A 16,754-nucleotide genomic window follows, 5' to 3' on the forward strand; every position below is an offset into this window, starting at 1 on the left:
GGCCCAGAAATCATGGCCACAATCTTGTGATCAGAAGGCGAGTAAAAATGAGTGTGACAAAGTATTGCCAAGTGATATTGGGCCACTGAATACTATAGTCCTTGCTAATTTCTACCATAGATGTAAATCAGTGGTTAGATGCTGCTGACTGGCTGAACATGGCACAGTTAAGTTTACCCACAATAAATAAGAGCAATATTTCAGAAGCATTTATTCTCCAATGCCAATGATTAACTAACTAATTAAGTGTATGTGTCTCAAGACGTGATTAGTCCCACAAATTTTTGTTTCTTTTCTTAGAATTGCATTTTAACCAAGAAAAAAAACTTCACAATGGAACCACAGACTAAATACAGCCTTTACAGTCCAGTTCCTATTGGGTGAAACGTGTGCCTGGATAAAATTAAAAGATTAGTAATTACTACTTCAGTATCATTCCATTCTGATGTTGTTTGACGCAAGTTTCATTAGATATATTTAGGATAGAAACCCCCTAAAGCTCATAATATTTATCCCTAAAAGCTACAGACTGTCTTACAATAGAATCACAGGTTTATCTTTCATACAAATATAGATTTGATTCTTCATTTTGTGAAAAAAAAGCATGATCATTGTTTGCTGTGGATACCTTTTAACAATGCAAAGACTCCGTCCTTTACCCGCTAATAAAAAGTTCTCTTTTTTTCAGACAATTGAGGGCAGGTGAAATATTTTCAAAACCTGGAGGCTATAAGATGTACATATGCCATCTTGATTAAACATATGGAATGCATACTCGAAGAAAAGCCAACTGGAGTCCTAGTTGAGTAATCAAAACACCCTAGCTGAGAGGGGTTAACATGCAAGGATCAGCTCTGAACTTTGAAGTTTCCTGGTCTTCATTTTTCCTAATTAAGACAAGATTTAATAACTAAACCACTGTACAAACTATGTACTTAAACTCTGGGTTTGTTTCTAATTTTGTTGGGAATTCCTAACAGATTCCAAAGAATCAGCACCCCATGAGAGAAGTTCACCAGTGAGATGGGTTGATCCTTTCTCTGATGTACAAGGGCAACATGCCTGCTTTTCATCTTATTTTCTCCCATATGACTGACTTTCATAGATACCCGTTAAATAATTCTCTGACGAGATAGTAAAAGGGAAGATGCATTGATTCATGTGTCAAAATTATTCAAAGCAGTTTGGCAAACACATATTTAACTTCAACTCGAAAATGAGTATAGTACAATCAGTAAGATGGAAGGGTGTGCACTAAAAAGGTTTGCCTGGGATTAGATCATTTAATTACTCACATATCTCAGTATTGGAGTGTGGCATTATTCATGGCTACAACTTACCTCTTTTATAAAACTATATTGTCTCTGCTATGAATATAACTAGATGCTACCACCCTTTGTTCATTCATTTCCAAGTAGTCCTATTGATTTCTTACAGAATAAGGTATTACTTTATTATAAGAAAGAGTATTAGAATTGAGCCCCAAATTTATTAGTAGCAATAGTTGGTTCTCCTCTGACATACTAATCTTTTATCCTGAGATGCAGGCAATGAACTTTTTATTACTTGTCAAGTTTATATGGAAAGCAGTGTCTTGATAGAAGGTTATAAAAAAGTTGCTTTGGCTGATCAGTAAAGCCTCTAGATGGAAAAGGAGGCAGATTTTGAAGAAGTACCAATGTATTGCTCACCATTAATCAAGTAAGCTTAAAATATGAATCACAGGTAGCAACACAGAATTGCCTCCCAACAGTGAAATGAGAAGTCAAATAAGTCACAAATAAATCCAATAACCTTTTGAGGAATCATTTATCAATACGACAGGAAACTGACTTAAAATGAAAAGGAGTACTTGTGGCACCTTAGAGACTAACAAATTTATTAGAGCATAAGCTTTCGTGAGCTACAGCTCACTTCATCGGATGCATTTGGTGGAAAAAACAGCTGTTTTTTCCACCAAATGCATCCGATGAAGTGAGCTGTAGCTCACGAAAGCTTATGCTCTAATAAATTTGTTAGTCTCTAAGGTGCCACAAGTACTCCTTTTCTTTTTGAGAATACAGACTAACACGGCTGCTACTCTGAAACCTGTGACTTAAAATGGTAATTTAAAACTTTGAGAGAATCCGGTTGCTGTTTCATTTAATTATATTCTTCCTAATGCTGATGCCCAGAGAACCAACTTTGAACAATCTTTAGGAATGACAGAAAATGGATATGTAGTCTAACATTAACATTAACACCCACACCTGACATGCCTATGTGCACAGTAGCAGGGACTTCTGTGCTGCTCAAGTACAGCATTGTACCAGATATCCACACTATCTTGTTAGTTTTTCATTCTCTGCATGTATTGGAAAGGCTTTAGTTTGGGAGCTCACTTTGTTCATGTGAATCTGTTGCTGGTACTGTTTCTGCTTCTCCAGAAACTGCTGGTGCTGCTGCTGAATGACCAGCTGGGCCAAGGTGCTCTGAGGCAGTGGAGCTGACTGGGTTCGATTCAGGGGCCTATGACGAGGCAACTTGTGGGCAACTCTGATGCCAAGTGAGACTCTCTCCTTTGTTGCTAATGGAGACTGTGGATGGAGAGGAACCCCTCCTGCAAAACAATGACATTTCACTCATCAAATATGAGGATCAGTAAAACTAAGAAAACATAAAAGTCAGGGAGAGCTTCAGTATAGCTGGGGTACTGAAGAACTTTGCAGTAGTATCAATAAAATGATATTCCTAGCACATGCCCAGCAACAACAGGAAGTTTGACAGCCCCAAGAGAAAACTACTCCATTTTCTGCGATCATTTTACCCTTGGAGGCAGGAGCAAGAGATTGGCGGAGATCTCACTGGAAGCAGGGGAAAAAAATCAACCACCACACTGCTTCTCCCCCTTTTGCCCCCCAATGGCTGAGCACTGTAGCATTCATGTATTGCATTTCATTTAAAAATGAAGTTGCTCTCTTGTAAAACTCCAGGTTAAAAAAAAAGCTCTAAAGGACACTCCTTTGATAATTACCAGTCACAAGAAGCTTTTGCTGTCTCATTTGCTCCTTCAGTAACAAATGTTGCAGGAGAGCCTGATGGCTACTGTTAGGTTTTCCCTCTAGAGCAATATGAGGCGGAGCTGAAGAGGGAGGCACGTTTCCCCCATACAGTCCAGGAAGAGCCACTCCGTGCCTCAGGGTCTGGGTCTCACACTTCTGTTTTTCTTTGAGTGAAGATGAAGCCTGTGTTAAGACACAGTAGAAGTGTTAGCTGCTTTTCAAAGACTTGCTCCATTAGGGCTCCACATAATTAGCTGGGCTATTTATACTATAATTTAAAAGAAAATCCCCATTTTACCCTGAGTCTATTGACTGAAAATGGAAAACATGCCAGTTATTTTAACACCAGTGGCATCAATGCACAGGGAACCTGAAATAAAGAGGTTGTTCTCAAAGAGCAAGACTGTGACCTTTCCTTACAATGGTGTGTAAGGAAGTGTGCTTTCCCTAGTGCCCTCCATAACTCACTCAAATCAACACTTTCTGTACAGGGGGAAGGAGAGCAACAGGGGTAACAGGTGCCTTGAATTCAGTGGGAAGCAGGTGAGCTTTGGCTTTCCACACATCTCACACAATAGATCAATCAGCAATACTGAGCCAAAGTAAGATGGAATGTTAACTACAGCTGGTATCGACTTGGTGAATGTTATTTCCCCTAAAGCAATTCCTTCTCTGGCCTACTCCTGGGGCAGCACAATTATACACTGCCTCCTTACTCAGGGTGGATTATAAAGTAACAATCTTGTTTCCAGGAGTCAATGGGAGCTGCTGGGCATTTAGCACTTTAAAGCTCCCTGATTTAATTGCCTAAATACAGACTATAGGACCTAAATTTAGGCATCCATTTCAGAAAATCTTGATCAATTAGCATTGCAAATCTACTTCAGACAGCTGTGTTCCAGCTAATGGATGCCTACATTTTCATTGAAAAATATAAACTAGATTTTTTAAAAGGGTTGATAAAAAAAAAATAAATAGCAATAATAAATACCCCAATTGAGTCTTCCCAGATTGTACGTGGTTACCATTCAGTTTGTAATATTTAAAAAAGACTATTCCCGGATTATCTGAATTCCAGATGTTCTAGTCAGGTAAACCCTAACCTTTTTCATTAAGTTTCTTGTACATACTTTTTACTTCACATTCTGCCTCTGCCATTCTCTCCTGAAAAAATACCATGGTGGGCTATATTCATTTTAATTACACTATCTTATTCTAGCAATTGCATAAACATTACCTTGCAAAAATCAAATACCCTGTTTGTTCAATTTCCAAAAGTAGCATTTAGTATTAACTGATCTCAATACAAGCTTATATGTTGTGTGTGTGTATGTGTTTTTTAAAGAGAATAGCTTTTAATTTCATGCAATAAATTATTTTGACATTACTTACTACTTGTTCTCAATTAGACAAGACATTTCTGCAGAAAGGAAAAATTATTTATAAGTAGTGTATTTTGGAATGTTACTTACTGTTACTTATGACCAGTATCTTAACTAGAATCATTTGCTTACAAGTGTCTGATACAAGATTCCTAGAGAATTTATTTAGAGTTGCAAAATTTTCTTTTGCAAACTTCTCCAGGTGTCTGATGTTAGAAAATAGTACCATATTTTCCCTCAGAAATGAACTAGGTAACAGCAATATATCAGAAATAATGACATTATATTGTACAGAAAAAAGAAACAGGTATGACATAAAACTTGAACTAGATTTAGCATTCAAATTAAGTACTACCTTACTGAAAACCATAATATAGTGCATATTTAAAATGAAACTTGCATACTATAAAGTGACATATACTCATTTATACATGTAGAATTTATATAAATTCTACCAAATTCGTAAGTCATACCACTGTCATAAACTAAATCTTAAATTGCAGAGATTTCTTAATAATATTCCATATTATTGTACAGAGTCATCATAAAACCTATTGTAAATCCTTATTGGCAGTCAAACTGAACTAAGAAGTCCTAGGGTAAAATTTGGGCCCCAGTGAACTCAATGGCAAAACTTTAATTTACTTGAACATGGCCAGGATTTCACCCCTAGTGTTCTGTGACTTTTTCTCAACCTGATATTCTCTTTATGAGTAAACATGAAATGTCATCCATTAATAGACTACTGTGTCTACATAGTCATGTACTTATTTTAACATTTAAATACAAAGAAATTTAAACACAAACGACTTCTCCAAATATATTAGCTCCAGCTAAGTCTGAGTCAGTATTAGAATGTCATCTTAAAGACTATTGGCTATGGAAAGGTATTCCTGGAAGAAATTTTATTGCCGATAGTAGTCACCGGTACAAAAGTAGTTCAAAAGGTCAAATTATATGACCCTCCCAGGAATCTCTCACCACTTCTGTGGCTTCAAGCATTTGTACCTATAATTCAGAAATTGTGTTTGGTACATCACTGTATGGAGCTTTATGCTTACGTTTGTTTATTCATTATTATTCAGTGTGATTATTTATTGTTTCAAGTAGTGCCCACAGTGTATCAGGTCCTTATAACACAAATGAAGTCATGGATCTTGCCCTGAATTGCTTACACCCCAAAAAGACAAAACGTAGATGGAGATGGCTTTTTGAGGGGAAAAGAGACCAGAGTATTCTTGTATTGTGATAGAAAGTCGACAGAAGAGTGAAAAGTTGAAGAGGAGGGGGTGGTGAAAGCAGGGATAAGGGAGGTTGGTTTCAAAGAAAAAACCATGATACAAAAAGGACACCCTTTTAAAGTGATCACTTACACTGAGCTGAGATTGTACCGCTGGAAGTCCCAAGGTAATGTTGGGCAAAGAAGGAGACGTATACAAACTCAACAGGTTCATCGATTCTTCATGAATCAGAATATGTTGTTGAGAAACCAAGTGCTGAAATAAGAAAAAAAAATCACGTCCAGATCTGTAACACCTATTTCTATTACCCTTCAGCAACAAAAGCCAGTTAGTTAGTTGTTAGTGTGCCTAAGATGCCAAATATTGGGGAAAAGTACTTCATTTCCTGATATACTGAGTATCCTGAGTATTGGGGCCTACTGATATTTCCCCAGGATAGCTCTGAGATTCTTTTCCTGAAATGGAGACAAATATTCACCTGCCTACCATGCTGCCTTGGTTAATCAGTTAAATTCCTATGCCAAACCAAAACATCAAGGATTCCCTGCTCCATTACCTCTTCTCCCACCAATCACACATTTATTGCTATAGGGTCAATGTGAGTTTTGCTTGAGTAAATATTCAGGAAAGATTGCATAATATGTCTTATGGAACACTGATGATTCACCTCTTAATGGATGTAAGGACACATATATAGCTGTATTGGATATCATTTAGATATGCTGAGGGATATCCTCCTTGCTAGAACTACAGCAGATAACCTAAATGAGATTTTCATTAAAATGGAAGAAAAAGTTCTAAAGGAGTATAATTCATATGCCTTGCTGCAAAACTTCAATCAACGTAATTCAACACTATTCATTCTGTGCATCTTATCCCCTTGCCACTAAATTACCAGTAGGCTACAGTGTTTAATATGGATGGAGAAAGTCTGAGTAAAAAGTGATTTAGGAAGCAAATGCCATTTAAAAAAAAATAATGTTAAAAACATGGCCCCGATTGCTGTTGCGTGCTGAGCTGCCCCGTGAAGTGCTTAGCCTCCTTAACTCCCTCTAATTTCAACACCTTGCTGGATAGTCCCCATACCTGTTTTGAAACCATATGATAAACCCAGTTATAAAGAGGACATATAATTTCTGATATGATTTTTTAAATCACCCTGCACAGAGAAACAGGTATTCTGAAAAGATCCCCCATTTAACATTCAGTGGGAAGAAGCATGAAAAGGTTACAATATCACATGCTTACTGCAAGAGGAATCTTTTTGAAGCCTCTGCCATTCTGCTTTAATGGTCATGTTTTTCAACATGTGGTCTAGTATAGTTGCTTGAATTACATTTTCTGTTTAACTCTTACTTCCCTCCCAGAACTTTTATACAATAAGAGCTACAAAGGTCTTATTAGGCTTAGGAACTCTGGCATGATATGGTCCCCAAGGGAACAACATCCCTGAAAAAGAATACCCTGTGTAACAGTATGACACAGTGACTGCTTTCTTCCCAAACAAAAAGCATATGGGGCTCCAATAATAGACCACCTCCAAGAGGGATACTGCACACTCGGGCTTTGACTAAAGTAAATATAATAACTTGTCAAGCATGTTGTGGGGAGCAGTAGATTTTCCCCTGGACAAACCTGGGATATCAATTAACTTTGAAAATACCTTGTGCTAATACAATGCAACTTCAGACTGTCACTGAAAACTAGTGCTGCACAAAAAACACAGGATGTTATTCCAAAACATAACCTTCCTCATAGTTTGTTTGGAAATAAGACCTATCACTGAGACAATAACAGTAGAAGTCTCTATGTGTAATTTTCTCTTGGTATCTTGGGAATGCTAGAAGACAGTATATGAAAGAGAAGACATATGGACTGTATGGAACACAAGTGTAAAGAAACTGCTTCATTTGTATATTACATTAATTTCCCATTAAAATTGCACTTGCTTGATAACATCCAAATATGTACATTATTAAAATGAAGTATGTCCAAAATACACAAAACTAGTGTGAAATGCTATAAAGGTCTTACCAAAAGAGATGCTGTAAACATGTAATCCTCTTTTTAGGACATCATCAGACTTGTACTGGTTGCAGCATCTATATGGTGCTGCATTTAAAAAATATACATGTTTCCTTTTTGGTTTTATGATATGCCACTGTTAAATTGCAAGGTGTGAATTGAGGAACAAGAGTGAAATTATAGGATTTAAGGAATAAGTCAAGCAACTAAAAGGTAATGCCATGGCTGTTAAAACTCCCCTAATCTGTTTTGTTAAGCATATGTAATAAGACAGCTGTGTGAAAAAAAACAATTGATTATTAATAACATTTGCACTGAAATTTAACAGCATGAATATGCCTCTACAACATAGTCATTTTCTTTTAATAATCAACTGGTATTTGTTTTACAATAACCCTCAGATTAAGCCCATATTGAGACCCCTATCCTGAAATGAGCTTTATGCTGACTCAGGGGGGCACTTGCATGGAGCTTACTGTGGAATCAGGACCTATGTCTGTCTTTGAGCAACTTTAAGTGTTACTCTAGAGACAATTTACTAAGACTGCTGTGCCATGCATTTACTAAAAGTTGTGCAGTGTGTGTAGCCGCTGTTCGTTGGCTCTCCTGCCGACAAAAAAACTTCCACCGCCAATGAGCGGCATTTGCGCTGTTCACACTGGCACTTGTCGCAGCAGAACTTTTGTCTCTCGAGGGAGGACGGTGGATGGGGGACGGCGTTTAACACCTCTGAAGACAAAAGTTTTGTCGTTCAATTGCCAGTGTATACATAGCCTAAGCTAATGGGGCATAGTCCTATCCCTCACAACAGCCATTTGTAGAGGCAGAATTTCCAGCTTGCCAGTGTTTTAAAAGAAACAATCCTATCAGTCAGGTTCACTTAATTCTTAAAATGTAAGTAATTAGATGTAGCAGTGTGTGGCTTTACTATCTAATATCAACTTCTCTCTCCCTCTCCCTCTCCCCTTCCCCCCCCCCCCCCAAAACACGTTATTGGAGGAAAAGAGACTATTTTCTTTTGGCTTTAAATCTTCTAAGTTGCAGACACAGTGTCTGAAGTTACCATTGCTTTGAACAGTCAGAATAAGTGGCACTCAGAAGTAAGAACTTTCTTTTATTTTATACTTCTATTCTTTTTGTTAGTTTTAAAAATTAAGTAGATTCCTTTTTCATGTTTGGATTGAATTTCAATTTCATCATGCTGGCTAAAGACTTAAAAGTTTTACCATTGAAGACCTACTAAGTGTGCTTCTCAAAGCTGAGTTTCATAAACTAATATTATGCAAGATGGGTTTAAGAGACATTTGTACCATTTGTGTTTATTTATGTGCTCCATATAATCAATTTCTACTATTACCTTCAATATACCAGTCTCCAAAAGTTCTGTACACCAAATGTAAGTGGATTCTGTATGGGCCTGAATCAAAGCCCATTGAGATGAATGGGACTTCATTGGTCTTTGGCTCAGGCCTTCTCTTTGCTTACAGTTAGAACGTATGTTTGAATGGTGCCTCAGTGAGGCAAGCTGTCCCAATGAAGTCATAGGGAATCCTTGCATGAGAAAGGCAGGCAGGATTTAGCCATGCACAGCATGTCAATTGAAAATATATGGGTTTGCTCCAACAGACAAATAGTTACCGCAGTGAATCTTGAACCATCAGAGACAAAACCTGGGTCTAATAAACTTATAATTGCACCTTATAAATAAAAGTTGTTTTTAACTTTTAAGGCTCATATAATGACAGAAAGTCTTTTAACAGACTGATTACTGAAATCACTATTAGAGAAACTGATAGCAAGGGATTTATCTGCAAGGTTTCTTACTCACAGTGCTCTTCTGTGCTTTCAGAAAATTTAAATAAATGGTTACCACACTGCCCGCTGTGGGTTAAGACACTTAAGGGATTGCTATTTAAATGATTAAGGCAGAAATGTTTTAAAAGAATCAACATTTCATTACTGATATTGCTCTAGTCACTAAAGTGTGAACATTTACATTATTGACTCAGATTTTTACTGGTAAATGATTCTTCTGTCATTGCAACCTGTTTTTCCCCAGCAAAAAGAGTTCATTTGCCGCCATGAATACCACGGCCATACGCCCACTCGGATGTGAGTACAACACTTACTGCAAATGTCACAATAACTATTAGGAAACAACAGCAGAGTGAGTCATGCAGGGTTACGGCAAAACAAGTGACATTTTGCATGATTTTAGAACACAACCTATTATTAGAAACCTCTATACTTTGTGTGTCTGACAAAAAATTGATTAGATAAATACCATTCGAGAGCTGGCAGCTAATGTTCAACTACAGAAGAAATATTCAGCTGTTTGGTTACTAATAAACTATCAAATAAAATCAAAATGTACTGATGTTGAGATCTATGGAAAAATGTTTGCACCCACAGGACCACAAAATTAACAATCAAGTAACCAGTGAGGTAAAGAAGTCTCTGATTGGAGCCAGAAATGGAAGCCAGTGGTTTCAGCTTCCAAGTGTTCTGCCAAAGAGCTAAGTGAGTGGCTCCAGCATATAGAGCTCAGCTTTTAAAATAGCTTTTTAGGCTCATTTCAGTCCTCATGGTAGTAAGAGACTAATACCACTATTGCCTGGCACAGCAAGGGAAGATGATTTTGCAATGTAGTGTTCTAGCAATGCACAAAATACAGTCCTAATGGTCCTAGAGCTTCAGTCTTTCCAAACCTCTCCTGAACAGAGACTACCCATCACACCAGACTGGCCAGTTTTGGTTGTGGTCAGAGGGCTCTGCTCTTCACTGATGAAGCTGCTGCAAATTGACTTTGTAAGTTCCGCATCCGCTAAGGAGACTACCGGATTGTAAACTGTGTCTGTGGTGGTTTAATGATGTGAACAAGTGTCTAGGAGCTAGAATATTCAGAGTACCAAACACCGTAAATAAGCCCAAATAAGCATCGTTATTCCCTTTTGTATTTTGTGGTTTTAGCATTAATGTCAAAGTATTCAAGTAGCTGTAGTATCCAATTCCATATGATTTTCCATCTAATATAGCATTAACACCCCTATTATACCCCTATTTGAAGTTGTGCTTCCCAAGGTGAAAATACACTATTTTAATCCCATTGTACTGACTAGTCTGTGGTCTGAACTTTTTTATATTTTGCAATACATAATCTGAATTTCTTTACAATCCCATACAGGGGCTATGAGGCAAAACCACATGTTAGCCATCAATGTAACTTTTTTGTTTTCTCTGTGCCACAGAGAGGCTACTAATCAGTGTGCAGAGGTCACCCACCTGCCCTCTGGATCATAGTTCACACATACAATTAATTCATTATGGGGAAGAGTCCCTGCTGGAGGTTGAACTAGCCAATCCAGTTTTTTTGAGGTGAATGTCCTGCCACTGACCTGGAGAAATAGCTCCATTAGTCCAAACTCTGGTAAGTCACATTTCCGCATGCTCTTTTGTTTAATCAGTAGATAATATAAAACAATTAACAGCAAGCTAGGCCATCAAAGTAGTTACGATTATGGACATTAGCTGCAGAAGATAGGGTGGAATACAAATCTTAGCATTGAATGAGATGTCTTTTTGCATGTATTGGCACTAATAGGGAAAAATTGCCTTTGGCATGTGCATTGCAAATATTGTATGAGGGAGGAAAATAATAAATAATTAGTACCTCTATTGTGCCTTCCATCTAAAAACCTCAGACAGCTTTACAAAAAAGTAATGAACCCTCCTCACACCTTTGTTATGTTAGGGAATTATTATACAGATAGGGAAAACGAGGCACAGAGAGACTGAGTGACTTGCCTAAGGGCACACATGATGTCTCTGAGGATAAGACTCCAGACTTCCAGCCCTATGCTTTAGCCACAAAACCATCCTTCATTTAATAAAAAGAAAAGGAGTACTTGTGGCACCTTAGAGACTAACAAATTTATTTGAGCATAAGCTTTCGTGAGCTACAGCTCACTTCATCGGATGCGTTCAGTGGAAAATACAGTGGGGAGATTTATATACATAGAGAACATGAAACAATGGGTGTTACCATAAACACTGTAACGAGAGTGATCACTCTCGTTACAGCGTTCTCGTTACAGTGTTTATGGTAACACCCATTGTTTCATGTTCTCTATGTATATAAATCTCCCCACTGTATTTTCCACTGAATGCATCCGATGAAGTGAGCTGTAGCTCACGAAAGCTTATGCTCTAACAAATTTGTTAGTCTCTAAGGTGCCACAAATACTCCTTTTCTTTTTGCGAGTACAGACTAACACGGCTGTTAATCTGAAACCTTCATTTAATAATAACTGATAACTAATAGATTATTCAATAATGCAGTAAGACAGGACTTTGCTTACCACAAGTTAGGTTTTCCAAATGTCTATGGGATGTGTGTGTGTATACATATGTAGTGTGCTGGGAGCTATTTTTTTTATCCCTTTAAAGCCAGTTCATTAGTGCCCGCGTTAGGCAGACCACTTACGCACAGGCTTAATTTTAAGCATCAAAATCAATGAGAGATCAATTAGACTACTCACATGCTTAAGGTTAACCTGGATGTAAGTGCTTTGCTGAGTAAGGGCCTTGAATACCCTCTGCCTAACTGCACAACATTCAGTGTGAGAGAAAAATGACTAAAATTCAAAATAATTCAAAAAATGACAAAATAATGTTTATAAATAAAAAATGTCAGGACATTTCTGTCTAATCCCTCAAGACTTTCCAGGGCTAGAGGTATATGCTGGTTGGCCCCTGGGGAAACTAGGAAACTCCACTATCCTATAGCGCTGAGCTTCTGTTTCTTGTTATGACAGGTAACAAGATATTGGACTCTACACCCATTTGGAGTGATTAATATCCATTTGGGTCTTAGGCCAACATAATTGGAGGTGGGGGAAGGGAGAATATTCACATTTTGAGGGACAGGGAACCACTTCCTTTGAAAGTTTATTTTTAAAATAACGCCAGATGCCAGACATTCCTGAGAGTTCTGGAATGTTGAAAGCAGTCCTGGGGCAATGGATTAGTGGGCAGAGTGCAGGTGAGGCAGTCAATGATGATAAATACAATTTATTTACAATTTTATTCACAGTTCTGATGAGTATGCTTCACTCTTCTGGTTTATGTTTTCATTGGAAACCATCATAGCTTCACTGTGCCACTTTACTGACAGTGAGTAGTGCCTTATTGTTTGAGCATTCCCACGGACATCAATGGGACTATGTAACAGTGTCTCACCACTCTGACACAGATACGGCTGCTACCGCCTCAGTTTCCTCAGAGCCTCCCTTTCACGGTTTAATGAGTTTAGCCCTTTGGCTAAACTGAAATGGTCCTATCCTACTGTGTAAGCAAAACAAGAAGTCCACAATACAAGTCAATGACTCTGGGTATAGCCCTCTTGTTGGGGTCTGTGTAACCCTGTGTAACCCTCCTTCCTTTGAGGAGCATAACCAAGCCCTTCTAGCTGGCACTTCAGTGCCACAGGGGAGCTCATGCTTTGGCCCGAGAAACCCAAAGAGTGAAAGTGACTGCCCACTGCAAATTCAGTGGTCATTGCTTCACTTTCCCCTCAAAGCCACCTCCTATATTTGTCTTGCCCCCACAATCCCTTTCCCTTTATTCTACAGTACGGCTCCCCCTGGGCTCCTTCTCTGACTCCTCTTCTGGGTGTACCACCACTGGTCTTCAAAACCTGGACACTGAAGAACCTCCCCAGCTAGCTGTACCCTGCACAGCAAGCAAAAAGGAGATCTTTTATATCTCTGGCCCCTTTCCCAGCATATTTTGTACTAGCCTACAGTTCCCTTGTCCCTCAGGGAACTACAACTTCCAGAATTCCTCTGTTTCAGGCTGGAACTCAGAACAGGAATGGGTCGGACCTGAGCTAGCATAAACTGTAAAAGACTATTTACAGAGCAAGGTATTACTCAGCATGAGTAAGAGCTTGTCTACACATGGAATTATTCCGGATTGTACACACCTGGAGTTAATCAGAAGATAGTCAATCAGGAATAACTCCATGTGTAGATAAGCCCTAAAGCAGATAAAATTTAGCCCTACATTTATACTTGTGTGAGAGCATAAAGCATTTTGCTAGAGTATCATTTGCTCCAAATAAGATTCCAAAGCAAAATACTTTGCAGTATCCTGTTGTATCAGTTGTTTATGTTAATATTTAGAAATGCTGGTGTTATTTCATGGGATTTCATTATTTCTAAGATGCCAATATTCATTATGATATATCAAAACAGTCATTCCACAATGTATCTCAGCACCATCATATCTCTGCTATAGACCAGTTACCACTGCTATCTGAAATACAAGCCAGTTTCTCTTTCACACACAGTTACTGTGACTTCCAGGTGAAAGAAGGAAATCAGAGAGCAACTATGGTCTTTAAGGTACTGTTTGGAATCTTTCCAACTTTAAAAAGCTAAGCAATTACCTGGTCAATAAAAGGATTGAGTGTATTATTCTTACCTCAGCTTGAGAATTAGATGGCAAAAGTGTGGTTTCATTTTCTGTCACATTTCCAGTAGGGCCATTGCTTGGTGAGCTGGGCCCTGTTCCTGGAGAACTGCTACTAACTGATGACTCTGAAAAAAAGATTAAGCACACATGAATTTACAAGTAACACAGAAATCCAGCTGCGATTATGATGAACAACATATTGCTTATGGCATAGTCTTTCTTTTGTTGAATAGTTTTCCTGTATGAATGGACTTTTTACTGTCTTAAGGATTTTCTCTCAGTCCCAATTTGTTTGCAACCTTAAAAAGATAGATAGTTTCATTCTTTTCCCCTTTTGATCCCTTCTGCACAAAGGGGGAATTTATTACTTGAGTTTCCTGCAAAGATGGCAAGTTACTCAGTGGCAGGCAGAGATGTACAAACAGAACTCCTAATGAGGAAAAAGGAAAGGAAGTACTTTTTATTGCATACTCTCCTGCCTCTGTGAGAGATCAAAATGACAGAAACAGTAGACTTGCAAAGGTCATGATAACATGTCATCAATTCATGAGGCCTACTGTCATTCCCTTGCTGTTTGGGAAGGACTCCGGAGTATTTACTTGTGAACTAACCTCTATATGAGTAACCAATAAAAAACAATACACCATTTGCAATACATCTCTGTCAGCAAGGTATGAGGGACTGTTTGCAGCATACAAAATCTTAAAATAGCATTTTGAGGGCTATAATTTACCCAGGCTTGGTGAAAAAACTCCCAGGAGTTTTGGTTAAGACAAAAGGTAATATCAGTTTAGGAAATGATACATCTGCTATCGGTGATGTACACCATGGGAAGGTATTCTGCACTTGTAAAGAATGGACTTAATGATCTAGTTGATCTTCATCACATCTTACCGTTATAAATCCTATATTGATGATGAGAGTTTTTTGTACAGAACAAGGAAAGAATTTAAATAACTAAAATCAGAATTGTATGGTGTTAGTAGAGATAAGAATATTTTATAGAACATCTTTCATACAAACTATTTCAAGAAAATTAAGATAATTTAGAGAATTTCTTTAATTAGCGAGCTATCAATTTATGGCTATCACCAATTCTTTGCTCTCTTTTTGGGGTCAGTTTGTTAGGTCCCCACTCCTCTTGTCACTGAAGAAAATGGCAGTTTTGCTAGTGATGTTAAGGAACCATTCCTACTCCCAGCTAGAGTACATTTCTGCAATTCACTGTCCCATCAATAAACTAACATTATAGGTCTGGTCAGGAAATGTTTTTGCTCAAAAATATTTCAGGTTTTAATTTTGTTTTAAATGAAACCACAAACTGATAATTCTCGCTTTTCAGATTCTAACAACTTTATGATCATTGGAGTTTTTTGCATCAATTTTACTTAAGTCAAAAAGCCATTTTCTTTCAAAAAAAGGATTCAACTGAAAATGTTTGATCAGCTGTACTTTTAGCCGATGGGGGGTTATATAAAGCATGATGGGGAAAAATATCACAAGCAAGTCAATGGCAACCTTGTAAAAAGTGAGTCCTGGGAATATAATTTCACGAATATAAGCAATCATTGATAATAAATCAGTCACAGAGTAAGGGCTAGAATAGAAATGTGCAAACACGCAGTCATGTACTTTAACTATGACTATAGGTAATGCTCTCTTACTAAAATCATTAATGTTCTACTTTGAAACTCACTGGAAAATATATGCATCACAAAGGAATGGGCCACTCTAGAAATACATGGAAAGAGTGTCAGTAAAGAGAGAATAGCAATAAGATGCCAACCCTTAGATCCCCAACAAATTCAGCACTGACACTTAACACCAGTGTTTGTGAAATTAATTGCAAAATCTTGATCAGATAGCAATGTTATGGAAAGCTCTGTATTTAGCTGCTCCCTGGAGATTAAGAACAGAAGAGTGATTTTTTTTTTTACATTTGCACCCATGTCACAATCCCATAGTCTGTAATAAACACCGTGAAAAGCTGTCACGAAAATTGCACTTATTGGACAGGGAACTTTATTTGTTTACATTGTGTCATATATACAGTGAGATGCACTGATTTAATTAAACCCTTCCTTGACTAATGCCGATATATAACCAGCTGAGCAGTAATCAAGCACCCTTATATACACAAGGCTTAAGTCTCACCTCACTGAAACAAGTGTAAACCAGATGTGATCCAGTGAAGTCAGTGGAGTTGCAGTGGTGTCAAACAAGAGCAAGTGACATCGGAATCAGGCCCAGACATTGTAGATTCTCCTATTCTATTCAGATTAATGGGCCAGGCCCTGAAAGCATCCTATGTCTGCATGTTCAGGAGTCTGGATTCCAATATGCTTGCAGAGGGGACATTTTAAAGCAAAGTTCAGCCCTAATTTTCCAAGATAACATATATGATAATGGCACACTAACGCTAAACATATATAACCAATTTATGAGCATACATAATATGCAAAAGTATACTTTATTATCCAAAGATAACTGGCCTCTTAATTTACTTAGTTCAAATGTGTGGAAAGGAATTTTATAACCAATTTTATAAAACCAATTTTAATTAACTTAAAATCTTTCACTTTCTATTTTTT

The 16,754-nt window shown here is 37.7% G+C and overlaps 1 protein-coding gene across 14 annotated transcripts in view; it reads right to left on the reverse strand.

The window, feature by feature from the left end:
• HDAC9 (histone deacetylase 9) overlaps positions 1-16,754 on the reverse strand; it is a 668,907-nt gene that overhangs the window by 236,351 nt on the left and 415,802 nt on the right. For all 14 annotated transcript variants that reach the window (XM_038391401.2, XM_043509209.1, XM_043509212.1 and 11 more), the window contains 4 exons: positions 14,173-14,288; positions 5,797-5,919; positions 3,014-3,224; positions 2,382-2,599 (listed from right to left, as the gene is read on the reverse strand). In XM_038391401.2, coding sequence (XP_038247329.2) covers positions 2,382-2,599; positions 3,014-3,224; positions 5,797-5,919; positions 14,173-14,288 — 668 coding nt within the window. The remainder of the gene's footprint in view (positions 1-2,381; positions 2,600-3,013; positions 3,225-5,796; positions 5,920-14,172; positions 14,289-16,754) is intronic.

Source organism: Dermochelys coriacea, chromosome 2, assembly GCF_009764565.3.
Source record: "Dermochelys coriacea isolate rDerCor1 chromosome 2, rDerCor1.pri.v4, whole genome shotgun sequence".
Lineage (NCBI taxonomy): Eukaryota > Metazoa > Chordata > Testudines > Dermochelyidae > Dermochelys > Dermochelys coriacea.